This window comes from Rattus norvegicus, chromosome 11, assembly GCF_036323735.1.
Source record: "Rattus norvegicus strain BN/NHsdMcwi chromosome 11, GRCr8, whole genome shotgun sequence".
Taxonomy (NCBI): Eukaryota; Metazoa; Chordata; class Mammalia; order Rodentia; family Muridae; genus Rattus; species Rattus norvegicus.
Genome location: NC_086029.1, coordinates 80,694,264 through 80,721,110, shown reverse-complemented (window position 1 = coordinate 80,721,110; position 26,847 = coordinate 80,694,264). Strand labels below are relative to the sequence as shown.

Here is a 26,847-nt window from a genome sequence, read left to right as displayed (position 1 = left end):
AGTAGAGATGGGAGCGACTGTTGAAAACAGGATCTTGTTATGTAGCCCAGGCTAGCCCCAATTTTCTGCTCTTTCTTTCTTGTTTGTTTTTTTTTTCTTGTTTTTTTTTGTCTGTTTGTTTTGTTTTGTTTTGTTTTTTGTTTGTTTGTTTGTTTGTTTTTTTTTTTTTTTGGCTTGTTTGGTTTGTTTTCATAGCCCTGGCTGACCTGAAACTCACTGTACTCTGGTGTCAAACTCGCTCACATCCACTGTTTCTGCCACCGTTCCCAACTGGCTCCAAACTCTTGATTCTCCTTCTGCCTCCCAATGCTGAGATAAGGGCAGGTCTTGACTTTCAGATTTTGATAAGCTATGGAGCAGGACTTTTTTTTCCCCTTTGAGAACTAGAGATGAGCTCTGGACCTCCCGCTAAGCAAACCCTGGACCCTGAGCCATGGCCTAGCCTGGTCCCAGTTCTGCTGGAACACCTCCTTCCCTGTGCCTGTACTGACAGAGTTACAAAGTAACCAGTGGAATATTGTCTTGCAAATGCCTTTTCCGGCTGAGGAGAGGGCTGGGGAGAAAGCACTCTCCTTGCAAGCTTGAGGACGTTTGTTCAAGCCCCAGAACCCACACTTAAAAAGCTGGCTGTGGTGGCAGCTGCTAAACCCAGCGCTAGGAGAGGAAACCAAGCAGATTCCCAGTGCCCTCTGGCTAGCCAGCTCTTATTATTTAGTTTTATTGTTTCGATGAGAAATTCTTCAATTAATTTTTTTCCTTAAGAAAACTGTGAAGCGGGCTGGAGAGATGGCTCAGCGGTTAAGAGCACTGACTGCTCTTCCAGAGGTCCTGAGTTCAAGTCCCAGCAACCTCATGGTGGCTCACAACCATCTGTAATGGGATCCGACGCCCTCTTCTGGTGTGTCTGAAGACAGCGACAGCGTACTCATACATAAAGTTAAAAAAAAAATTAAGAAAACTGTGAAGCAAGGAACTAGGTATGGTGGGTGGTTCCTGCTGAGGATTGAGGGGAACTCTCCCTCATTCAAGGCTTACCTGAGCTATATATAGCAAGACCGTGCTTTGTACAAACCATCAAACAGAACCAATAAAACACCAAAAAGAGAAACCAAAAGCAAACAAACGAGAGAGAGAGAGAGAGAGAGAGAGAGAGAGAGAGAGAGAGAGAGAGAATATGAATGAGAATGATCTCTCTGTGTAGCACAGCCTGGCTCCAAATGCACACTCCTTCTACCTCAGCCCCCTGAGGACTGGGCTTACAAAGAGGTGTTACACCACACCTGTTTCTCCCGTTAGGCCCCCACTGGCTCATTTTAAACCTATTAGACACCTAGATTTCCCAAGGTGATCCGACTGCAAGGAAATAAGACAGACGATCCAAAGTAGATAGGAGAGTGCATTCAAGCCACAGATTTATTCTTCCTCAGTAGATGTCTGAGTGAGCCCAGACAGCTGTTTCATGAGGAGTGTACTTGCCTGTGTTCCAGCTTTTAAAGTAATGAGGAGACATGACAAAATACCAGCGTCCAGACAAACCCACCATGTGTCCCCCCACCCTCAGTTCCTACTTGAAGCAAGAGGGAAGCTGCAGAGTGGAAGTGACGTCACAGAGCAGTCACCCCACAGTCTAAGAGCAGATCTGCCCACACCACATCAGGGAGGAAGCCATGGGACCTAGACTCTGTCCCAGCTCTGCTATTTCCTCACTCTGTGACCTTGGGGAAATCACCTGTCTGCACAGCAGCTCCCCCATCTGTGATTGAGAAACAGAGATTGAGAGGCAGAGCACTCAGATCAATGGACGTGATAGACTCTATTTCCTCAAGTCTAGACTGCTGTCAGTTTTAATACGCTCAAGAATTTTCAGGTGGAAAAAAACCCTATCATTACAGAGTGTATTCATTGTAAAACGTTCACATTTCAGTGAGTCAGAGAATGTTGCTCAGTGGCAGGGCACTTGCTTATGACAAGGGAGGGACAGTGAGCTAAGAGGACACTGTCTTTACCCTCGAGAGTCTCAGTCTCTTCAGAGAAAAGGAAGAAGACACTGCAGAAGTACCGCTCAGGGCAGGACATGTCCTAGTGGGAGACCCAGGCTTCCAACCCCACCCAGCACCATGGAAGACAGCAGACAGACAACAAGATACTCCTGCAATGTCCACTGACTTTTGTTGGAGAATTTCAAGAATGTTTCAAACTTTTCAAGGCATCCTTACAATAAACCTGGTATCTTGCTGAAATACCATTGGACATGTGGATACCCTAATAATATAAGGCTGTTCCCACCCCCCACATCCTGCTTTTTCTGGTACTAGATCTGACTTTGTAGCCTAGGCTGGCATTCTACCTCTTTTTTTTTTTTTCTTCTTTTTTTTCGGAGCTGGGGACTGAACCCAGGGCCTTGCGCTTGCTCGGCAAGCGCTCTACCACTGAGCTAAATCCCCAACCCCTCTACTTCTTATACAACCCAGGTTGGCCTCACATTTGAAGCTGTACCTCAGCCTCCCAAGTGCTGGGTTTCTGGGTGTGAGCCATCAAGCCCTGAAAGTCCTGAAACCAGCCTCAGTGCAGAATCAATGGACAAATGTGTGTGTGTGTGTGTGTGTGTGTGTGTGTGTGTCTGTGTGTGCACACATATGTGTATGTCTGTGTATATGTGAGTGCGAGTCTATGTGAGCATGTGTGTGTATGCATGTGAGTCTGTGTGTGTGTGCATATGAGTGTGTGTCTGTGTGCACATGTGAGTCTATGTATATGTGTCTGTGTGTGCATGTGTGTGTGTGCATGTGAGTGTGTGTGTGTGCATGAGTGTGTGTCTGTGTGCACATGTGAGTCTATGTGTCTGTGTGTGCATGTGTGTGTCTCTGTGTGTGCACACATATGTGTATGTCTGTGTATATGTGAGTGCGAGTCTATGTGAGCATGTGTGTGTATGCATGTGAGTCTGTGTGTGCATATGAGTGTGTGTCTGTGTGCACATGTGAGTCTATGTATATGTGTCTGTGTGTGCATGTGTGTGTGTGCATGTGAGTGTGTGTGTGCATATGAGTGTGTCTGTGTGCACATGTGAGTCTATGTGTCTGTGTGTGCATGTGTGTGTGTGTGCATGTGAGTGTGTGTCTGTGTGTGTGTGCATATGAGTGTGTGTCTGTGTGCACATGTGAGTCTATGTATATGTGTCTGTGAGTGCATGTGTGTGTCTGTGCGTATTCCCTAAGAGCCTGTGACCTGGAAATTTGGATTATGAGACATACCCTTGGTGACTTTTTTGTTTTTTAAATTAAACAGGAGCGTACAAAGTAGCAGGTTCCTTATGACATTTTCATGCCTGTGCTTTGAGTACAGCCAGATCTGGGAAGTGTTGCCTTAAGGGTCCCCATGGCATTCCACCCTTTTCCTGTGAGAGGAAACTTTCAGGTGCAGGAGCCGAAGCTTGTGGTATCCATGCACACGTGCCTAGTCCTGCCCCATCAGGAGCGGCAGGAATCCTCCATCTGGCCCAGCCTCCCAGGGCTTATTCTGAACTTCTGCAAGGACAGTATACCTCAGTTGGGTCTGCAGACTGCCTGCGTCCAGTCACCCGAGGACTCGCAGGGATAGACTCAAAATGTGGGTGGCAGTCTGCATTTTACACAAACACACTGGCGATCGTGAAGCACAGTTAGACTTTGGAACTATTGTTTCTTTCTTTCTTTCTTTCTTTCTTTCTTTCTTTCTTTCTTTCTTTCTTTTCTTTATTAACTCGAGTATTTCTTATTTGCATTTCGATTGTTATTCCCTTTCCCGGTTTCCGGGCCAATATCCCCCAGCCCCTCCCCCTCCCCTTCTGTATGGGTGTTCCCCTCCCCATCCTCCCCCATTACCGCCCTCCCCCCAACAATCACTTTCACTGGGGGTTCAGTCTTAGCAGGACCCAGGGCTTCCCCTTCCACTGGTGCTCTTACTAGGATATTCATTGCTACCTATGAGGTCAGAGTCCAGGGTCAGTCCATGTATAGTCTTTAGGTAGTGGCTTAGTCCCTGGAAGCTCTGGTTGCTTGGCATTTTTGTACATATGGGGTCTCGAGCCCCTTCAAGCTCTTCCAGTTCTTTCTCTGATTCCTTCAACGGGGGTCCTATTCTCAGTTCAGTGGTTTGCTGCTGGCATTCGCCTCTGTATTTGCTGTATTCTGGCTGTGTCTCTCAGGAGAGATCTACATCCCATTCCTGTCGGCCTGCACTTCTTTGCTTCATCCATCTTGTCTAATTGGATGGCTGTATATGTATGGGCCACATGTGGAGCAGGCTCTGAATGGGCGTTCCTTCTGCCTCTGTTCTAAACTTTGCCTCCCTATTCCCTGCCAAGGGTATTCTTGTTCCCCTTTTAAAGAAGGAGTGAAGCATCAGCATTTTGGTCATGCTTCTTGAGTTTCATGTGTTCTGTGCATCTAGGGTAATTCAAGCATTTGGGCTAATATCCACTTATCAATGAGTGCATACCATGTGTATTTTTCTGTGATTGGGTTACCTCACTCAGGATGATATTTTCCAGTTCCATCCATTTGCCTATGAATTTCATAAAGTCATTGTTTTTGATAGCTGAGTAATATTCCATTGTGTAGATGTACCACATTTTCTGTATCCATTCCTCTGTTGAAGGGCATCTGGGTTCTTTCCAGCTTCTGGCTATTATAAATAAGGCTGCTATGAACATAGTGGAGCATGTGTCTTTGTTATATGTTGGGGCATCTTTTGGGTATATGCCCAAGAGAGGTATAGCTGGGTCCTCAGGTAGTTCAATGTCCAATTTTCTGAGGAACCTCCAGACTGATTTCCAGAATGGTTGTACCAGTCTGCAATCCCACCAACAATGGAGGAGTGTTCCTCTTTCTCCACATCCTCGCCAGCATTTGCTGTCACCTGAGTTTTTGCTCTTAACCATTCTCACTGGTGTGAGGGGAAACCTCAGGGCTGTTTTGATTTGCATTTCCCTTATGACTAAAGATGTTGAATATTTCTTTAGGTGTTTCTCAGCCATTCGGCATTCCTCAGCTGTGAATTCTTTGTTTAGCTCTGAACCCCATTATTTTTGGAGCTGGGGACCGAACCCAGGGCCTTGCGCTTGCTAGGCAAGTGCTCTACCACTGAGCTAAACCCCCAAACCCCTTTGAACCCCATTTTTAGTAGGGTTATTTGTCTCCCTGCAGTCTAACTTCTTGAGTTCTTTGTATATTTTGGATATAAGCCCTCTATCAGTTGTAGGATTGGTAAAGATTTTCCCAATCTGTTGGTTGTCGTTTTGTCCTAACAACAGTGTCCTTTGCCTTACAGAAGCTTTGCAGTTTTATGAGATCCCATGTGTCGATTCTTGATCTTAGAGCATAGGCCATTGGTGTTTTGTTCAGGAAATTTTCTCCAGTGCCCATGTGTTCGAGATGCTTCCCCACTTTTTCTTCTATTAGTTTGAGTGTATCTGGTTTGATGTGGAGGTCCTTGATCCACTTGGACTTAAGCTTTGTACAGGGTGATAAGCAAGGATCGATCTGCATTCTTCTACATGCTGACCTCCAGTTGAACCAACACCATTTGTTGAAAATGCTATCTTTTTTCCATTGGATGGTTTTGGCTCCTTTGTCAAAAATCAAGTGACTATAGGTGTATGGGTTCATTTCTGGGTCTTCAATTCTATTCCACTGGTCTATCTGTCTGTCTCTGTACCAATACCATGCAGTTTGTATCACTATTGCTCTGTAATACTGCTTGAGTTCAGGGATAGTGATTCCCCCTGAAGTCCTTTTATTGTTGAGGATAATTTTAGCTTTCCTGGGTTTTTTGTTATTCCAGATGAATTTGCAAATTGTTCTGTCTAACTCTCTGAAGAATTGGATTGATATTTTGATGGGGATTGCATTGAATCTGTAGATCGCTTTTGGTAAAATGGCCATATTTACTATATTAATCCTGTTGTTTCTTAACCATTTCATGAACCTGTAAAGACTGAATATCTGAACAGGTGGATAGGGCTGCCTGAGTCAAAGGTGGGCCTTTTGCTGCATAATAACCACCCACACACATGGCGGGCCCTGGTCTTGCTTCTAGTTCACCTGGTAAGGACTTCCCTAGGGACAAGTGCTTGGGCCCCAGATACGCTCAAGTGCAGCCAGTGTTCTCTCTAAAGACACATCCCATCCCCCTTTCAGAAGGCGGGAACAGGGATATGATCTTAACTGTCTTGAAACACCTGCTCTGGAGACCAGACCAGCTTTGAACGTGTAGAGATCCCCCTGCCTCAGCCTCCCAACTGCTGACATTCCAGCATGCACCACCACACCTAACCTCTTAGTTTAATTTAATGTAGTTTAATTATTTGGGCTGTTATGAGTTTTTCTGATGACAGTGGAGGACCTAGCTCCTAGTATGGAGTCCAAGAGCTCCTGAAATTTCAAGAGGGCTTGTAAGTGGATAAGTATATTTTTCTGGGAGAGAGTCCAGGACTGCTGCCAGATTCCCAGAGGCATCCTTGGCCCTGAAGGGAGAAAGAGTAAGGATCAGGACCCAGGAATTTTTAGAGGATTAAGCAGTGGAAAGTGATAAGAAAATGCGAGGGTCTGGGTGGAGATTTTGGAACTACTGACTGATCCCACAGCAAAGCCAGACCGCCACACCCCTCGGCGGCGTTACCTTCCTCTCTCCTCGCTCCCTCCTGGCTTGCTGTGTCTTCCTTTATTTCTCCCTCTCTCTTTCTGTTCTTTGTCCTCAGTTCCTCCCAAATCCATATCTTCTTCCTTGTTAACTCCAGCCAGAGACTTGTTGGATGGACGGCCTGTGTGTTCTACCTATGGAATATCATCTTATGTGGGGGATTCTTGTTTTTAAGAGTAAGTGTGTTGGGGGCTGGGGATTTAGCTCAGTGGTAGAGTGCTTACCTAGGAAGCACAAGGCCCTGGGTTCGGTCCCCAGCTCCAAAAAAAAGAATCAAAAAAAAAAAAAAAAGAGTAAGTGTGTTGGACTTTTAATGTGTCTCTGGGTGAGGGAGAAAGGGTTTTAGGGACCCGGATGTCCTGATTTGGATTAGGTTTTCTATGGGCAGAACGGCAGCTGCGAGTGCTATAAGGATTGTGCAGTCTCACTCCCTCCTCTTGTCCTCAGTTTGGTTCTGACAAAGAATGACTGGCCCCAAACCCCGCCCTACAACTGAGATGGGTCCACTGATTGTTGTCATCTTTTTTTTTTTTTTTTTTTTTTTTTTTTGGTTCTTTTTTTCGGAGCTGGGGACCGAACCCAGGGCCTTGCGCTTCCTAGGTAAGCGCTCTACCACTGAGCTAAATCCCCAGCCCGATTGTTGTCATCTTGCTGCCCTTCGCACTGAAGGGCACAGAAAGGAACCGCAGGCTGCAGAGGCCATGGAGCCCGATGAGCGGTGCAGAGCAAGTGAGAGTCAATGTTGCCCAGTTTCTGCCAACTGGGATCCAACTCTGTGGGCAGGCGGCAGGGCTGGCCGGCCTCCCTGGCCAGAGTTCTGTGGATGAATGCCTGGTGTATGAAATCACTGGCTTGGGAGGTCCTTTAACATTACTGAGCTCTGACAAGCTGGGAGTTCCAAGGAAGTAAAGGATGGCGCCCTGAGGGTTGGGCTAGCACGTTCTGCCTGTGACCCGCCAGGTTCTGGCTCAGCCAGCCTTGTGCGCCTCTCACTATAGGGGCGGAGGTCAGTAGCCCGTGGCATTGAGAAGTATGCAGAATGCTCTGCTGTGGGAGAGCAAATCATGGTACTCTGAGGCTCAAGCACTTTGGGAGCACTGTGTGCGTGCGCGCGCGCGCGCGCGCGGAGGCATCGTGATGGTGGGTGGGTCTGCCAGGCAGGCCTCGTAGGTATCCTGCACATTTGATTGGGGAATGGGCAGTCACGGTGAGTCGCTGAGGCCGAGCGCCCATCTAAGGTTGGCTGGGGATCCAGGAGGCTGTGAGGGCCAGCCAGGTGGAGCTGGCAGAGCCATGCTTCCCCCTAGGGCTGTCATCATAAATTTGCAAGCCATAACAGTAATATGGGAGTTGAGCTGGTCCTCCCCCTGCTTTCTTTCCTGTGCCTGCACTCTGGGGTCCAGTGCTGAGATTTCTGAACTCATAATGAAGCGGTCCCAGGCCTGCTCACTGTTCCAACTCCCATGCCACTCTAGCCCAGGACCCTCGTGTGCTCCGCAGGTGTCCATGCAAGCTCCTCCTCATGGACAAGTTCTGAGAAGATACTGAGGCTGCTTCAGGCTTAGTCCAGCCGCAGCAGCAGCCCAGGCCTAGGAAGCCCCTGGAACCACCTCCCTAGGGAACACAGGGAATTTCTGGCCCTACAGGAAGTCAGCAAGAGGCTGTAGTTGCTGGCCTCGAGTGAAAGGTTGCACCACAGTTGCTCTCCTGAGCCCTGCTTTTAGAGTTAGGCTCCTCATAACAAATCCCTGCATGGCTGCAACTTGCTGCACGGATCCTGCCAACCTCTCCTCACATCTGAAGACCTTAATGCCTGCCTTGCTGGTCTGTCTGAGACCATGAAGCAGGTGCCCAGCAGAGAGTTATTGTCACTGTCATTGCTTATCCTAGATGGAGAAGCCCCTGGAAGTCACTGGTTTGCGTGCCAAGACAGTGTTTCTCAGGTCTCAGGATCTAGGGCCCGTATGAAAATGAAGATCCTTGTGTTGTAGATTGGGGGTGAGGAAGGAACGGAGCCAGGAGTAGGCTTTCAACAGCGCTCAGGCCCTGCTGCTTCCGGGACTCGGCTCTGCACCGTGAAGTAGGCACCTGGACACTTTAATCCAAGCCATTCCCCTTTTCCCCCTGTGTTCCCTTATGCCGCTGTCATTAGAGCACTTTCTACCCTGTTAACAAAGACTCCAGGTTCCACACCCAAATGATGACGTCCTAGTCTGAACTGAGGAACTGATGCAGAAGGAGGGACCCTGAGGTGTCCTCTTCTGTGAGGAGGTGTCCCGGACAGCACCTCACCCTCACAGCGAAGACACAGAAAGGAAATGAGTGCAGGCAGGTACTCCCCTGCCTGCTTTCTCTTGGCGTCTGAAGGCCATGGGTACCTAGAGCACTGAGCTCTGCCTGCCCCTATGAGGACATGAACAGCATGGAGCTTTAGAGCCAGAGTGCTTCCACTGTCACGGGGCTGCCTAGGTGGATAGCATATTACCCCAAGGCTAGCCCTGGCTTGTGGGGACCATGTTAAAAGTTGTTCCCAGATCTCAAGTCCTGGTGATCACGAGAGTCTTGGAAGTGGGAACACGTGGGCCAAGTGTGACCGCTGGGAACACCTGACCCTGAGACACCCAAACCTCTGCTTCTCAATGGCGTCCTTGCCTGCCTCTCACCTCCGCCACTGACATACCAAGGCTCCAGGTGTCAGCAAAGGGAGCCCAGGCTTTCACTTAAACTCAGGAACACACAGGGCTCTACCTGTATCTGCGTTTGACAGGTGGAACACAGTGAACCTAGCACTGATCTTTCCCTCCTGGGCTGTAGCCAGCTCTGTTTGGGGAGTAGCCATGTCTGGGAGGCTACTGCCTTGTACCTGACTTCCCACTGGCCTCAACCAAGAAGCACTTTCATTCACCATTTCTGTATGTGTAAAGCAGCCAGGGGCTGGGTCTAAATCAAGGCTGCGGGCTGTGGTCCCTGAGGGGCATATGCCAAGGAGTGGGTTCTTTTTATTGTGATAAAATATCTCTAAGGTGTGAGTTGATGTTTAAGCCATTTTTGGGTAAGCAATTCAGTGGGATCAGTTAGTCATAGCACAATGTACAGCAGTCACCACCATTGGACTCCCAGAAGGTTCCCACATCCCCAAAAAGAAACCGAGTCCCTTGGCCCTGGGGGACTGTTCTGCTGTGGCTGTCTCTGAGTTTGTTAGTCAGGCTGGATGTTTCTCACGGACAGACTCCTATGGCATTTGTCCATGCACTTGGTGTAATGTTTTTAAAGACCACCTACGTTGTAGCATGTCCAGTGTTTCATCCCTATTGTGTATGGTGTGTGTGTGTGTGTGTGTGTGTGTGTGTGTCCATCTGTCTGTCTGTCTATCCATCCAAGAGTCTGTGTGTGCAGAGAACAGTCTTAGTTGCTGTTCCTCAGGTGCTGTCCACCATGCTTTCAAGACAGAGCCTCTCACTGGCCTGGAGCTCACCAAGTAGTTAAGACAGACTGGCCGGTGAGCCCCAGGGATTTATTTGCTTGTCTCTGTGTCCCCAGTGGCAGGATTATAAGCACGTGTCAGCACACCCCACCTGAAAGCATATTTGATCAGTGGGGCTGAGGGATGACTCGGTGGTTAAAAGCACCAGCTGTTCTTGTGGGTCCGGGTTTGGTTCCCAGCAATCACAAGCATCTGTAGCTCTGGCTCCAGGAGATCAAATGCCCTCTTCTGGTCTCTGCTGGCACCAGGCATGCACGAGCTGTGCAATCATGCAAGCCAACCCCCCAGACACGTAGAATAAAACATTTACTTAATTAGCTAATTAACCAATGTGTATGTGTGTGTGCTTACATTTGTGTGGGTAGCCACATGCAGAGGCTAGAAGAGGGTGTTGTTGAGTGTCCTTCCCTCTCCCTGTCTGCCTTTATCTTTGAGGCGGAGTCTCCCCTTGAAGCTGGAACTTCTATTGTATAGGCTGGAAGCCAGCAAGCCTCTGTAACCCTCCCGTCTCCTCATCCCTCATTGCTGAAGTTTACAGGCACCTGTCTGTGGGGATACCCAACTTGTGACAGGGATGCCGGAATCTGAATTCCTGTCCTCATGATCGTGGAACAAGTTTTCCTGTCCTCTGAGTAAATTCTTTGGCCCCCTGGCTGTTAAAAATCTGGATTCTGGAGTGTTGACCTCAGGTCCTCATGCTTGCAAGGCAAGTAGGTTACCAACTATGCTTTCTTTACAGCCACCGCTTCATTCCTTTTTATGGCTGAATGATATTCCACTCCCCAAATACACTACACTTTGCTTATGGTTTCTCCTGTTGTGGACACTTGGCTTGATCCCAAATGTTATTTTTTTTAATTTTATAATTATATTTATGTACAGAAAACCTAAGTGTACATTTAACCCAGTTTAGTGGCGAGTTCTTTAGCCTTTACCTTTTCCAGATTGTCAATGCAAGCCGCAGACTTGGGACCCAGGACGTTGCCTCCCCAGTGCTGGTGGATCTCGTCATATCTGTCATTATAATTGGTCCTAATAGCTTCCACCAGCTTAGCCAGAGCACCCTTGCCTTACGAGTTAACCTGTGTGAAGGCAACAGTCATGCATGTTTTCCTGTGAACCAGGCACCCAGCCTGGCCTTTCCCATGATGATCCAGTAGGGCACCCTCATCTTTTGACACAGGACAGGCAGGAAAACCACCAGCTCAATGGGGTCTACATCATGGCCAATCACCACCAACTGAGCCTTCTTGTTCTCCACCAAGGTGGTGACTGTATTGACCCCTGCTCGGAGGACAGGTGGTCTCTTAGTTGAGATGTCCCCTTTGCCAGCATCTTTCTTCTCAGCACAGGCCAGCAGCCTTTGCTTCTTCACCTGCTTTGTCTCTGGCCTGTACTTGTGGGCGAGTTTAAGCTGCTGAATCGCTGTTTGCCTGTCCAGGGCAGGGGGAACTGGTTGATGGCAGGAGGTACTTTGAGCTGCTTATATAGGGTGGCTCTTTGATGCTGCAGCCTGATGTAGCGGGGCCATTTGACAAAGCACGTTGAGATCTCTTTTGGGCTGGATGTCCTACCCAATGCCGAAGTTCTTGGACCTTTTCTCAAATAAAGGATTGATCACCTTTTTGGCCTCCCGTTTCTTGACCACGGCGGGGGGCCAGGGCCACCATCTTCCCCTTGGCCTTCTTTCCTTTGGGCATCTTGCTCGGCTTGAGGAGAGAGCCCAAATGCTATTCTTAAGAATATTTATATGTTTGCTTGTCTCATGGGGCTCGGCAGTGTAGCCATACCAGGAAAGTAGCTACCTGGTGCAGAGTCTAATGGAAAAACAGGCAAATGGTCCCATCATAACAATACACAGAATTGCTGCCACAGGGCCTGTGAGGGCATAGGGCTTGTCGAGTGGAGGCTTAGATTCCCTGGATCTTGCACTTACCCCGCCAGCTGCCCATCTTGTGGTATAGGAATCGCTTTTCCTGGGTCTCAGCATCTCCTTCCATAAAATGGGTTTCAGGGTAGAGTCTGAGCCATTGCCGTCCACAAAACTCGTGGTGTCACTGTTGTTTATTTTCTGTGTTGCTGGGAATTGAACCCAGGTCTTGTGTATGCTCAGCACCTACTTTACCACTGATGTGCACACCCGGCTCCGTGCCACGGGATTCTAGGGAGACTTTCTGATGTATTTCCTGGGTGGAATCGGTTTGGAGACTTGCAAGGCAGGAGCTCTGTGTTTTATAGTATGTCAGCCTGCTGCACAGTGGGAGTGTATCTCTGAGATGGCCCTGTGTGCTACAAGGCCACTTGGCTTCCTCCCCTGTCTGCCCAGGGAGCATAGCCACGTAGAAGTGGGGCAGGGGATGGGTCAGAATCCCCCAGCAGCATGGAGCTGTGAACGGTGAGCTAATTGGACGGGGTACGGGGGTGGGGGGACAAAATGACTTAGAATTTTGTTGGGGAGGTCAGGTCAGAAGTTTAAGCATGGGAAGTAGATGCCAGAGGCAGGGACAGCCAGAAGGAGCGAGTGGTGGCTGGGAGGAACCCACAGCTAGGGTGGAGACTTCCTGTACACCAGCCCCTTGTCCTGGCAGGGGAGTGAATTCCTTTACCCCAGGAGATAAGAGGGCAGATTTTCCTTTCTCAGGGGATCCTTCAGGCTGAGAGTTACAGAGGCCAGGCCTCTGGGGGGGATCTGGGGCCACAGTGGGCGGGACCTCTCTAGTTCCCAAAGCAGGGCCCTAGTTGATCCCGGAGCTCCTGCTCCCTTGGAGGATGCCCTGCATCTTTGGGACAGCTATGGGCCCAGCCATGGTAGCTCCATGTTAGAGTCTGCCCTGGACCCAGCTCTGTGATTCCTGCCTCACGGAGAAAATGGCCCGGCTTGTTGGCAGCTTAAATGTCCAGCTCAGAAAGCACTCCACATAAAGTCTGGCACAAGCTTGTTTGCCCCAGTAGTCATCGCTTTCCTCACCTTAAGGTGATCCCTGATTCTTAGAGCCCAAGTCGGACTTGGTCCCCATTCCTGGCATTTAACATTCCCTTCTTTGGTCAGTCTCTCTGGGTGAAATCTTTTCTCATTCCAACTTATTGACTCCAAGACCACTGGAAGGGGAAAAGCTCAGTACATTAGAAACAACTTTTTTTTTTAAAGAAACAACTTTTTAATTATTAGTTTATTATTAGTGTTGTAGGTCTTGTCTATCCCATGTCATGCCATCCCCTTGTGCCCTCCCGCTCCCCTCACACACATAGAGGGTTTTCTGTGTAGCCCTGTCTGTCCCGGAACATATTCTGCAGACTCGTCTGACCTCAAACTCGGAGATCCACCTGTCTCTGCCTCCAGAGTGATGGGATTAAAGGCGTGCACCACCCCACTCCCACTCCCCACACCCTCACACCCTTGGCTAACATTTTTATTTTATGCCGGGGTTGGAGAAGTGGCTCAGGGGTTAAGAGCAACTGTTGAAACGACCAGAGTTCAGTTTCCCGCCTCCATGAGCCATCTGCCACTTCGTGTCCATGGGATCTTTCTGATTGCCACAGGCATCTGAGCACGCACACTGTACAGATGGAAATGCTAATACATTCATAGAAATACAAAGATTTTAAAATTATGTATACGGCTGTTTTGTTTGTATGTTTAGCTGCACCAAGCGTGTGCCTGGTGCCTGCAGAGGCCAGAAGACAGTGTGGGGTCCCCTAGAACTGGAGTTACTGATGCTCGCGAGCTGCCCTGTAGGTGCTGGGATTTGAACTCTCTGGGCCTCTGGAGGAAGAGCCAGCAATATTCTTAACTGCTGAGCTGTCTCTCCCGTCCCAAGTACTTTTTAAAACAGAGGCCATTGGTCACAGAAGGCACAATTTGGCTGTTAGAAACCATCTTGCAATAGAAAATGTTCACTTCCCTTCCACAAGGAGGAACACTTGTCCAGTTGCTGGACACTTAGTCACTCCCGCACCGAAGAGTGTCTACCCCTCCGTTCTTAGGCCCTTCATCTCTTTGGATAACTCTCTCTGTGTGTGTGTGTGTGTGTGTGTGTGTGTGTGTGTGTGTGTGTGTGTGTGTGTAAGGGTTACTGCTTCCTGGCAGCCTGCCCTGCTCAGGGTGGAGGCCTTCCCCAGGGACAGAGGAGGCTCCAGGCTGCTTTCCCTGGGTAATCTGGGTGGACCCTGCAGGCCCAGCCCCATTTCACATTTCCCTTCTGGCCCCTGCTGACTGTCCAGCTCTCTCCATGTTTTCTCTCTGGGTGGAGTCTTAGGCTTGGAGACCTCATTCACTCCTCTCCTCAACCCCTCCTTGAAAGACCAAAGTTACCAGGGCTGAGGCCAGAGTGCAGGTTGAGGGCTGCTCCCAGCTCACTGCCCAGAATTCCCTGGGGCCTCTTCCAAATCTGTCCTTTCTCCTCTTCCTCCTCTGCAGGCTGTGAGCCGTACACACCGGGTATGTTCTGTGATTGTTTCGAGGCCATCTCTTGCCCTGAAGCCAACCTCCAACTCTTCAAGCTCCTGCCTCAGTTTGAGGTCACGGCAAACTTCGTTCCATTTCAAAGCACTTTCACTGGACACCTCTAATAGCGCTGAGTGGGAGAATCCGTCGAATCTGGACTTGACAGTATCTGGGGTTTCTCTTCGTTTGACTCTTGTGTCTTCTAAACATTCTGCTTCCTCTCTGCACGCTAGCGTCCTTCACGGTTAGTGTCTCTGTCTCTGTAAGTTTACCTGTGTATCCCATTGGGCCTGAGAAATAATGTTTCTCTGGAGTCATCCACCACCTCAGGCTCTCACAATCTGTCCACATCCTCTTCCTCACAGACCTCAGAACCCTGGACGGAGGCGTTTGATAAAGATAATCCCATTTAGGACGGAGTGTTCCAGAGCCTTGCACTCTCTGGACAGTGTCCAGTGGTTGGTCTCCCTGTCGTTAGCTCTCGTCTACAGCAGGAGGCCTCTCTGATCGGGTGGAGCGATGCTCTGATCTGTGGATATAGCAAGATGTCTTTTTATTACTCGGCTTCTGTAGCAGAACAATAGCAGTGTGTTTTCCCTAGGGACGGTGACCTAGGTAGTCTCAGCCTCTTGGGCATTGTAGCAGAGTCAGAGGCAGGTATGTACAACACCCCCAATCCTAACAAGAAGCTGTTTGCAATTGATACTTTCTGGGAAAGACAAAAACAACAGTTTCCTCCAATGGTGTCAGTAGGAATATCAGCCACACTCCAGGTAGGCCTCAAGCCTAGGAGTTGTGTTGTCCAACCTAAGACCGTCTCTGTGGTTCTGGGGTGTGTGCGTGTGCACTTTTGTTTTGATTTTGTGGTTTTGTTTGTTTTCCTTATTTTATTTTTGTGTCTTATTGAGAGAGAGAGAGAGAGAGAGAGAGAGAAAGAGAGAGAGAGAGAGAGAGAGAGAGAGAGAGAGAGAAGAGAATAAACATGAAGTTGGTTGTGGGGAAGAATTAAGAGAGAGAGGAAAGAATATGATTAAAATATATTGTATGAGAATTTAAAAGAAAATACAAAGTTTTTTAAAAGATGGCCCAGTCAACCAGGCCGTAGCCCCCTTCCTTTCTCTCCATTTTTTACATCTTTCATTATCTGCCCTCAGAAAGCCACAAATCACGGGTGACTTAAAACCGTGGGAAACAAAAAGCACTCCAGGCACGTCGGACGGAGCCAGGTTGTAGCTGCTTCGTTGCTGCTGTTGGTCAGCTGCTGGCTCCCAATGGCAGGGCAGGGGCTTCCGGGCAGTCTTATGGCTGGAATAGACCTCACACCCCATGCCCAGGCAAGAGGCCCAGCTGGGACGTCTCTCCAGACCCTGCCTCTGTGTGATCAGGCTCCCAGAGCGGCAGACGATAATGCTACAGGCCAGGCTAAGGGGTCCCTGCGTCTAAGTGCCGCTTATCCATTCTGGCTTGGGCAGTGGCTCGGCCTCGGGCTCGCGGTAGCCTGTGCTGGGAGATGGGGCCTTTGAACGCTGCCTTTCCTCAGCCCTCGGTCAGGCAATTTCAGATGTGCCTGGATGGCAGGTAGTGAAGACACTGGGCCCTCCTTGATTTCAGTCAACTCCTCAGATGAGGGCGTTGGGGCGGGCCGGGAAACGGGGTCTCCTGACCGGCCACATGCAGCAGGAGGCTTGAGTACTACTTCCGGCAGTGACTGTACTGTATTTCCTCCTCCTTTGAGGATCCCAGCGCCCTGAACCCTGGTGGCCTTCCCTTCCCCTGCCAGTATCCCTCGAGCCCCTCCCTTCGGGGCTGTTTTGGTGCCTGTGCTTTTCCCAGAACCTCGGCCTCTCCTTTCCTTTTCCTTGCATAGTTACTCTTCCTGTGATCTCTCAGGCCCCACCCTCCCCTCAGTCTGGGGGGCGCCGCCTCCTCCCTTCCTCTCTCCAAGCCCTTCCTCCACTCTTTCTATTCCTGGTTGGACCAGACTCTCTCATTGTCCATTCCCAGGAAAGGCTTGTCTGGCTAGTCTCTGGTCACTGGTCACCGCTTACTGATTGTAGGGTGGGGGCCTGAGCCCAGAAGAAAGCGGGTGGTGCGGGAAGCTCTGCCCACAGCTCACAACCCACAGCTCACAGCCCACAGCCCACAGCTCACAGCCCACAGCCCACAGCCCACAGCCCACGGCACCAACACCAGCAAGAACTTTAGAAACCTCATTTTCTAAGTTAGTCCACAGTCATAACGGGACATCTCCCCATGGCTTGTGTGTGTAGCGGGCTGGGTGAGTATTTCAACCACAGGTGCCTCAGGGTGTCTCCCAGAAGCCATTGCACCCAGGTGGCTAGGTCTGTGAGCCTGGGCAACTGGTACCCAGACCCAGGCCAGTGGTTCTTCGTCACTACTAAAGGCATTTATCACCGGATGAGGAGAACTTCCTTCAGCGCCCCCTGAGGAGGTAACACTAAGCCCCAGGAACTACAGCCTACTGGCAGCTTCAGGGGAGTGACTGGAATCTGGGGAGAAGTTAGGCCTTCCTACACACAGACCTGCAAGGGCACCCCTCTGCCTCTTCCTGCCTGGGGCTGTGTGGATTTGGTTCTCTCTCCCCTCCCCCGTTCTGTTTTCGGAGCACACAGCTCAGAGGGGCCCGGAGTATTTTTACTCAGTGGATACAGAAGCAGATGTTCAGGTCAAGCCCAGGCGCATTCGCAGGCAGCAGCTGCAGGCTCTCACCATCCCAGGCCCTTCAGGGTTGGAAATGGCAGCCGACAGGACCCAGTTTTTGCAGCAAGCGATTGCTCTTTGGGCTGCAGGAAGCAAGCTTAGGTTGGGGGTGTAGCATCCTGCAAAACAGAACCCCGAAACACAGTGAATGGGATATTTTGAATGCAAACACACCTGGAATCCCAACAGGGCTGGCTGGCCATCCTCCCAGCCGAACCTCTATCAGCCCTGTTGGTGCCTTTGACCTGTGGTGCTCCTCAGGACTTGCCTGACTTTCCCAGATGAAGCCTGAGGGAGACACTGGTTTCAGGAACTGCAGAAGACCTGTGTGTGTGTGTGTGTGTGTGTGTGTGTGTGTGTGTGTGTGTGTGTGTGTCAGTGGCAAGCCTCAGTGAGAGCTGACCCAGGACTTGTAATCCTAAGGGGAGGGGAGGTAATCAGAACGGGCAAGAGTCAACAGGCTTGGGAGACGTGTGCATGGGTACGTGTGTGCGTGCAAGCGTGCGTGTGTGTGTGTGTGTCTGTGTGTGTAAAAAGGCCAGTCTCAGACACAACTTTTCATCTGAGAGAAAATGGCCTATATGGGGGCCAAGCCACTAGGCCCAATGCCCTGTCCCCATGAGCTTGGTCAAAACAACCATAGACTATCTCCTTAGGCTCCAAATTCTAGTCTCAAGGACACAGCTACAGATTTTGCTTCAAACCCTTCTGGCTGTGTCGTGGGTGAAAGTCCCCCCTTTCCCCACTTAAATGCCATTTGTTCTCTCTCATGCTTATGACTTTCTCATAAACTACTCTAATTCTGGGAAGCAGGGAGAAATAAAAGAAAGAAGATGGGGGTTGGGGATTTAGCTCAGTGGTAGAGCACTTGCCTAGCAAGCGCAAGGCCCTGGGTTCGGTCCCCAGCTCCGAAAAATAGAAAAACGAAAAAAAAAGAAAGAAAGAAAGAAAGAAAGAAAGAAAGAAGATGATACACTTGGGATGCAGAAACTCGGCCTTCACGTGGGGTCATTAATTTTCCTACAAGATACAATTTTTCATAATAAGTACCTTATTTTTTTTTAACTGTGGGAATATTATAGGAAATTTTTGAAGGAGAGGAATTGCTGGGTATAATGGCGGACGTCAGTAAACGGAGCACTGGGGAAGTAGAACCAGGTGGGTCAGAAGCTCCAGGCCAACCCAAGCAACATAATCAACTCCATCTTGGGAGGGAAAAGACAGATGAAGAGGAGGAGGCAAGGAGGGAGAAAGAGATAGATCTCAAGGAGGGAGGGAGGACAGAGGGAGCGATAGATCTCAGGGAGGAGGGACAGACAGAGGGAGAGGTAGAAATAGATCTGCCTCAAGGAGGGAGGAGGGCGTGACAGAATGAGAATTGCCGTAATTATTTTTATAGACAACCACAGTTAATATTTTGGTTTTTTGAGACAGGGTTCCTCTGTGTAGTTCTGGCTGTCCTGGAACTTACTCTATAGCCCAGGCTAGCCTCAAACACAGGCGTGTAACACCAGGCCCGGCATAGCTATTTCTTACATGTGTAAGTTTATTTTTAGTATTTATAACATTGGAAGTTTTTATTTTTTAATCAGCATGCTAGGTATTAGATGGCATTACGGCATGCGAGTTTCCCGCGCTACTGAGTGCTATGGTGGTTTGTTATGGTACTGGTCCTCATGCAGGCTGGTCAAGAGTGATGCTCTGAGCTACACCTCAGCTCCATTCTCTTCCTGTCAATCAAAATTCTCAGCCTCCTGAGTGGCTGGGGTTCCATGTCTGTGCCTCCAGGTCCGGCTTCAGACGTCACCATTGACATCTAAAATATCTCAGTTCTTCATAGTTAGAGACTTATATCTTTCCCCAAATTGACAGTATTGCAAGAAAACATTCATTATCTTTGTCAATAGGTTCTTTTCAAGGTTAAGATTATCTCTCTGAGAAAAGGCTAAGAACTAGACTTATCCCAGGGCAGAGGGTCAGGGTAGCAGGATTGTGCGTGCCGGCGAACGTGCTCGTGGGCGTGTTGGGGTGAGTGTGTTGGTGCGAGTGTGCCCACATGTGATCCTGTGCACATGTAAGTGTATTTGTGAGTGGGCCGGTGTGACTGTGTGCTTGTGAAATATCCTTGTGTATAGGTATGAGTGTGTGTCTGTGCATCAGTGTGTGTGTGTGCGCTCAGGTGTAATGCATGCCTGAGCGTGTGTCAGTGTCTCTGCTGGGAAGTTGCTATGCTTCTGTGCCACTGTGAGCATTGCACTTATAGACACGTCAGAGCTGCTTTTCTCATTGGCCCTGAGAGAGACAGCCTCGACTGACCCCCAACCGACCCCACTAAGCAATCTCTAAGGACTAAAACTCCTACAAGCCTGCAGGCTGACCAGGCAAAGCTCTCAGGACAGGGAGACCAAACCCCTCAGAGTTCTAAGGCCTCCTTTAAGGCTATGGAGAGGAACCGTGTGGAATGAGGTGTTTATGTGCTGTGTGGGCTGGCCTGCCCAGGGTGCACAGCCCTGGCTCAGATATGCGTCATCCTGGCCTGGCTGAGCTGAGCTCCAAGGGAGGCTGCACTGGTTTTCTCCTCAGAAAGACTAGTCTGTGGGGTCAGCCAGCGGGTAAGCTAAAGTTAACTTAGCTTGTTATTGATTTTTGTTGAAGAGGGGAGGACCAGCTGCAAGGAGGCCAAGCCATTCAGAAACCCGGTGCTTGGGATTTAATATGCCAGAACAAAGTCTATATTCAGCCAAGAGAAAGCAATTGACAATGATTTGAAAGTGTGCACCGGACTCCCAAAGGCTCCCTGTGCTTCTCGGAGCTTCATTATTTTCTTGAAGAACATTTTTCTTGTGAAGTTATGACTCCTGGAAGCCGAGGAAGTGCATAGTCTCCTGGGAACCTTCAGAGTCAAGGGAGCTCTCTTTGTGGAGGGAAGGGCTCGGTAAATGGTGGGTGGGGGTAGACAAGGCTTGCAGCTGCGGTGGGCTCTGTCCTCAAGTTCTGGGCAGTGACAGTGAGGGGCGGGGTGGACGCAGTTCATAGGCACAAACTAGCTAGTTCTAGGGGACGACTGAAAGGCAAAGCTGATATCTGAGGTGTCCCTGAGCCAAGAGTGGGACTAGGAATTAAACTCAGGTCCTTTGGAAGAGTAGTTATCGCTGTTAACTGCTGAGCCATCTCTCAAGGCCCATAAAACGGCCAAACATAAAACACCAAGAGCAACGAGGAGGAGAATTGGACAGATGACGGACGCTCATGTCTTAGCTTAAGGAATGAGTACAGGTCAGGCCTGGTGGTGCCGGCCTGTGATGCCAGCCACTTGAGTGGTTGAGACGACAGGACTGACGGTTCCAGACCAGCCTGGGCTACAGAATGAGATCAGGGCCAGCCTGAGCAACTTAGAGTGATCCTGTCTCAAAATTAAAAACAAAACCAGGGCTAGGGATGTTTGATTGGCTGAATCGATGCACAAGGCCCTGCAGGGAGGGGAGAATAAAAGAAAAAATTGAGCGCAGTATTGATGACTCAGAGAGAGGGGTAATACAGCAGGGGGCATGACCCCAGCGAAGTTGTAGGATGGGGTAGGATGGGTGTTTGCTGTCCTCTGGGGGGTGGGGTGGGAGGTAGGGGAGGGACATGGGGTGAAGGGGTCATGGCAGACTGTTGCCATGTTGTGGGGAGTTTCGATGTTCACCTGGAGTTTTATACTTTAGCTCCCAGGGACCCATGGAGGTTTTCAAGCAGGGAATTTATTTGTGAAATCAATTTGGTTTTACAGAAAGCAATAACATAGAAGAATTAGACCCTCCCTGAAAAGACTCTGTAGCTGTTCTGAGATCTGTAAAACAAAGATGAAGTCTTCCCTCCCTGGAGCTGACTAAACCATTGTTGTCCTTGTTTCCTGTATAGCCAAAGGTTCAGGAACACAAGTCAGACTTCCAAGTCTCTCTCCCTCCCTCTCTCTCCCTTCCTCCCTCCCCCCTTCCCCCACTCTCCCTCTCTCTCTCTCTCTTTCTCTCACACACACACACACACACACACACACACACACACACGCATACTCTCTCCTTCTTTCACACACACACACACTCTCTCTCACACACACACACTCTCTCACACATACACACACGCCCACGCACTCTCTCACACACACATGCACACACACTCTCTTTCTCTCACATACACACACACGCATACTCTCTCTGTCACACACACACACACGCACACACTCTCTCACACACACACTCTCTCACACATATACACACATGCACACGCACTCTCTCACACACATGCACACACTCACACACATACACACTCTCTCTCAGACACACACACACACTCTCACACACACACACACGCACACTCTGCCTTCGAATGGTCAGTATTATACCTCTGCACATGGTGATTTATGCCTATGATCCCAGCAACTCAGGAGGCTGAGGCAGGAGAATCACAGTAAATTTGAGGCCAGCTCAGACTATACAGCAAGTCCCAGGTCAGCCTGGACTACAGAGTGTGTTATTATCTCAAAAAGAAAGAAACCAAGCTGTAGACAACGCTCCCTCCTTGGGCTCGCTGCTCCAGTGGGGTCCTTTGTGTCATTACAGAGCATGGCTTTATTGGATACTCCCCAGAACTGCTACAGAGCAACATCCTGCCTGAGTACAGCCCCGGGGAGTCATTCTTCACTGTGTTTGGGGTGTTCTTCCCCGCAGCTACAGGTGGGTACTCTGGGATCTTTCTCGTCCTTACCTCAGGGGTGTAAATGCTCCGTTCTTGAGGTTCACATCACAGTTGGCCTTCATGTTCTCTTGGGGTCTGAAGCTGACTTTGGTGATGGCCTTAGGTCTGACTAAAAACCCCTTCTTTTAACAATAGTTGTACTTGCTCCTAATCTCTGAAGGAGACTGTAGAATTCTTGCCTCACATGTGGGTCTCTGGCTGAAAAGACAAGAAGCTGACATATGACAAGTGGTTCATGGGAAATGCTCAAGTCGGGGCTGTTTCCAAGGCACAGACCAGAAGAGTATCTCTGGTGCTTTTCTGGAGTCAGCTGCCTCCTAAAGTCTGCTTCCTACATGCGTCGTGTCCTTTCTTGTCACCCTTCCCGCACATACACAAAGGGCAGGAAAAGGAGAAGCTACTGGAATGTCTTACGTGAAAGAGACTTTGTTCAAATGTTGTATACTGTGGAGAAATTCAATGTCCCCATATGACCGAGGGGCATGAAATGGTCATGCCACTTTAGAAAACTTTGCACAGTTCCCTAAAATTCCAAATACCCAGCTATCCCACCCCTGATTATCTGGAAGCATGCGCTTGTGTGAAGACTTCCATATGTGAAAATTCAAAGCAGCTTAATTTGGGCTGGAGAGGTGACTCCACGGTCAATAGGACTTTTGTACTTGCAAAAGGTGAGAGCTTGGTGCCCAGCTCCAGTTCCCCCATGGCTCACAACTTCCTGTAATCCCAATTTCAGGGGATCAGACTCCCTCTTCAGACCTCCATAGGCACTGCCCTCAACACACACACACATACACACACACACACACACACACACACACACACACACACACACACACACACACACACACCACAAATAAAAACAAATACTTAAAATCTTCAAAGCAACTTAATTAGTATACTCCTCAAATGGAAATAGTTTGATGAGTATCAATAGGTCAGTAGATAAATTGCGATTCAGTCACACAAAAAGGACAGCATAAAAGGAAGAAATTATTCGTATACACAGCAAATGTATATGGGCCTCAAAATAATTACGCTGAGCAAGTCAGACAGAAAAAGATACAAAAAGTTAGAAAAAGAGGAAAATCATATACACTCCATTTATATAATTCTAGAGGATAGAAGCCTTAGTTTGCAGACAGCAGGCAGGTGCCTTAAGGCTGCTGAGGGACAGGCAGACACTTTGGGGTGGACAATACATTCTCGATTGTGCTGGTGGCTATGTGGGTGTCATGCAGCTCACTGACGCCGAGTTATGCTTGAATAAAGCCGCTAGACGGAAAGAAACACTTAAATTTCACCATCATGTCCCAACCTTACACTCTTCTCTGGTAAAGGCCCCCTTGCTCTGCCTCCTCCGCAGGTAAGATGGCTCCCTATCTGCCCTTTCCACCTCCTGCTCATCTCTACTTCACTCCCTGTTCAGAACTCAGAGCATCGCCCTAAACGAACTAGATCCTCCGAAGGTCATCGGTGACTTCCTGCTGACCTCACTACGCAGTGAGCATTTCTGATTTCCGGCTCTATTTGGCCTCTCAGCGGCCACCGCTTCCTCTTCCTTCTGAATGCCTGTCACACATCACCAGTGCCTTCCCTGCAGCTCTCACCTGCCTGCTTGCTTCTCTCTTTTCTGTCTGCCTGTTTCATGTTCAGCTTCCTCAGGCTCCTGCTGGCCCTGTTCTCCTCTTTTCTACGCATGCGCACGTATGTGGAAGCCGGACGACGACCTCAGGTATCATTCCTCAGATTCCAGCCTCCATGTTTTCTGAGACGTAGTCTCTTGCCAGCCTAGAAGGTGCCAAGTTGGCTAAGCTGGCTGGCCAGTGGGCTCTAAGGGCCTGCTTGCCTCTGACTCTCCTGTTCTGGTATTACAAGCCCATGCCACTGTACCAGGCTTAGTTCCTGCTAGATGCAGGTCATCATGCATCAAGCAAGCACTTGACCAACTGAGCCATCTCCTCAGCCCTGTCTTCTTCTTAACCTCTTCCAATTCCTTTCTTTAATAAGCACCCAGAGAACTGCTGACTCCTGCATTCACCCCACTAGCCCAGGCTTCTCCTCAGCACATAGTTCCTTCAGTGGCCTGTTTAAACATCTGGGGCACTTCAGACTCAGTAACTTCAGAGCCAAACCCCTTTTTCCTGTCTCCAATCGGCTCTTCTCTTGCTCTCCTATTCTCAGGAATGGCATCCAATAACTGGGACTAACTTCTAACTCCTCGACTTCTCCTGACCCCGCCTACTGCCTTATGACTCCTCCTACTTTCATATGGCCCCGCCCAGCATCTTCTAACTCTGCCCATTTTAAAATGGTTCTGCCCACCTTCTCCTGACTCCGATGCTCACCGTCCTTCTAGAACTCCCCTAGTTCTGACAAGTTTACCTGCCAAACAGCACCGGATTCTCTTCACTGCCCTTTATGTCTACCACCTGACTGCTCTGTTAGATCATTGCCCACCCCTACCCTTTCCCCAACCTTGGAAATGAACCTGAAACTAGGGCAGAGTAGCAGGATCCTCATCTGCAGATTCAATCGACTGGAACTATATGTTTCTTTCATGTTTATAAAATGAGAAGAGTTGATCTCTGACTCTTAAGACTCTACCCTACCAGGATGACTCAAAGCTAATGTCAGTCTTTCTGGATGTCACTACCTGGTGTTGCCATATTTCAACCCATTCCAGCTTTTTGGGCTCTTACCCAACACCAAGGCACGTCAAGTGGTCATGCTGTTGGGCATCTGTGTACAGAGCCAGGTCCTCCCAGGTCCTATCTGCAGGCCCTTCCTTTAAGCTGAATTGGGAGACCAGAAACCTGAAGAACGTGAGAACTTTGTATTTAGTGTCTAAGCATTTCCAAGACCCTTCTCCTCTGGGTCCTCTGGGTCCCTACCAGTATTGCCGGGGAGAGGGTCCCAGGTCCACACTGTTCCGGAACTTGTAAGCTTATCTTTCCCTACTCCCAACCCTAGGGCCAACCATGTATGGGAATGGAATGGGGAGATACTCAGGCCCATCTGCGTTAGGGTATGACCAACGCATTCACACCAGCTCTCTCTCCCCTAGTGTAATGCTTTGCCTCAGATAAAATCCATCATCGATTTTGAATAGGGATTCTCCTGTAATTTTATGTGGTTGGGCCCAACAAATTATGTAGATCCTGTTCCGCTCCCCTATTCTTTCACCAGCCATCTTGTCCACTTCTTTGAGTCCGTGAAACGTCGTAAGGGCTCAGGCTGTGGAGAAACAAGCTCAAACAGTAGTCAGGAGAATGCTACTGCACATCTCCCCAAAGCCATCAATCAAATCTAAGTCAGCTTCCTACTGACCGGACAGAAAAAGAAAGGGAAATTAGGAAAAATGAAGAGAAAAATGATTACTATCTGGACCAGCTTACTGGCCCCTCCTGCCCCACCCCTCCTCAGTACTAATGAGTACACAGGGTCACGGGGTGCCTGCTGAGTGTCCCTGCTCCTTGGCAAGCATTGAGCCCAGATGAAGACCCTGGACCAGAGAGGCCAGCTTCGTGCCTGGGCAGGCAGCACGCCTCCCAGTAGCTGCTCTCGCTCATGCCCTTGAGTGTCACCTAGACTCCAGGAGGTTGTCCTGGGAGTATGATCCCGATGTTCTCAGGGTGAGTAAAGTAGGGGGCAGTGCTTGGCTTCAGTGGGTGGTGAGTGAGCCCCGTCTCCAGATGAGAATTAGTGGCCTGTAGTTTGGAAATGCCACCTGACAGGCAGAGCTTAGCTCAGTTAACTCTGAGATCAGTCACCAGGCCAGCCACTCAACTTCCCCCCTTCCCTTCCCTTCCCTTCCCTTCCCTTCCCTTCCCTTCCCTTCCCTTCCCTTCCCTTCCCTTCCCTTCCCTTCCCTTCCCTCATCGTATTCTGTTCTTTGTGTGCATGCATGTATGTGTGCGGTTGGCCCGCTGCATGCTAGACAAGGACTCAGTTCCTTTGACTTACTGTCTTTTAATCCACTCTTCCTTCTGGATAACCACACAGCAAATTCTGCTCCAGGTAGGGTCTCTGTATTTCTTCAGAGACAGCTACCGAAGAATATCGGTTGAGATACATTCTCTGAGGCCGAGGAGATGGCTCACTGCAGAAAGTGCTTGTCGGGCAAGCTTAATGACGTGGGTTTTGCCCACCGAAACATGCGTAAAAGCCAGACACAGGAGTGTAAGCATCTACAATCCCAGCGAGGCCACGAGGAGATGGGAATAGAGACGGAGGAATCTCCTGGAGGTTCTGCTAGCCTGCTTTATGCAGAGACCTTGTCTCAACCAAGGTGGAAAGATGAGGGCTGACAGATGTTCCCAGGTTGTTCTCTGCCCGCTGCCATGGTACGTCCTCAACCCCACCCCAACACATGAACACACATCCACCCCCAACACATACATGTGCTCACACAAACACACAGATTTATTTTCTGTGCTTTATGACAGTGTCACATGTAATACTTCATGTGTTAAAATCATACTGAGTAGAATGTCTGCTATACGGGCGTCTTCTTCTTAGAGGCCAGGTGAGCCCCGTGCTCCTCACCAGCTGCTTGAGAACCTTTGATGTGAGGACTTTGTTCGTTTGTTTGGGTTTTTTGTTTTTGTTTTTCCCAACTGGGGAAGGTGGGGCACAGAAAAGATTGGGAAGGACCTGAAGGACCTTATACAGACAATTAGGAAGCAGAGCAGGGCCTCCCACTGCTTTGGGGGGGGGGAGCCTCCACCCCTCCTCCCGCTCTGTTTACTGGGGGTTGGGGGGGGTAAACATGGAGTCA

General features: G+C 49.4%; 1 protein-coding gene across 5 annotated transcripts in view; it reads left to right on the top strand.

Annotated features, from left to right (window-relative positions):
* Positions 1 to 26,847, top strand: part of Slc12a8 (solute carrier family 12, member 8) — a 149,675-nt gene that overhangs the window by 50,564 nt on the left and 72,264 nt on the right. For 4 of the 5 annotated variants that reach the window (XM_006248423.5, XM_063270314.1, XM_039088051.2 and 1 more), the window contains one exon: positions 21,932 to 22,045. In XM_006248423.5, coding sequence (XP_006248485.1) covers positions 21,932 to 22,045 — 114 coding nt within the window. Of the gene's footprint in view, positions 1 to 16,254; positions 19,943 to 21,931; positions 22,046 to 26,847 lie in introns of those variants that run through there. The other variant, XM_039088052.2, reaches the window with a different exon arrangement.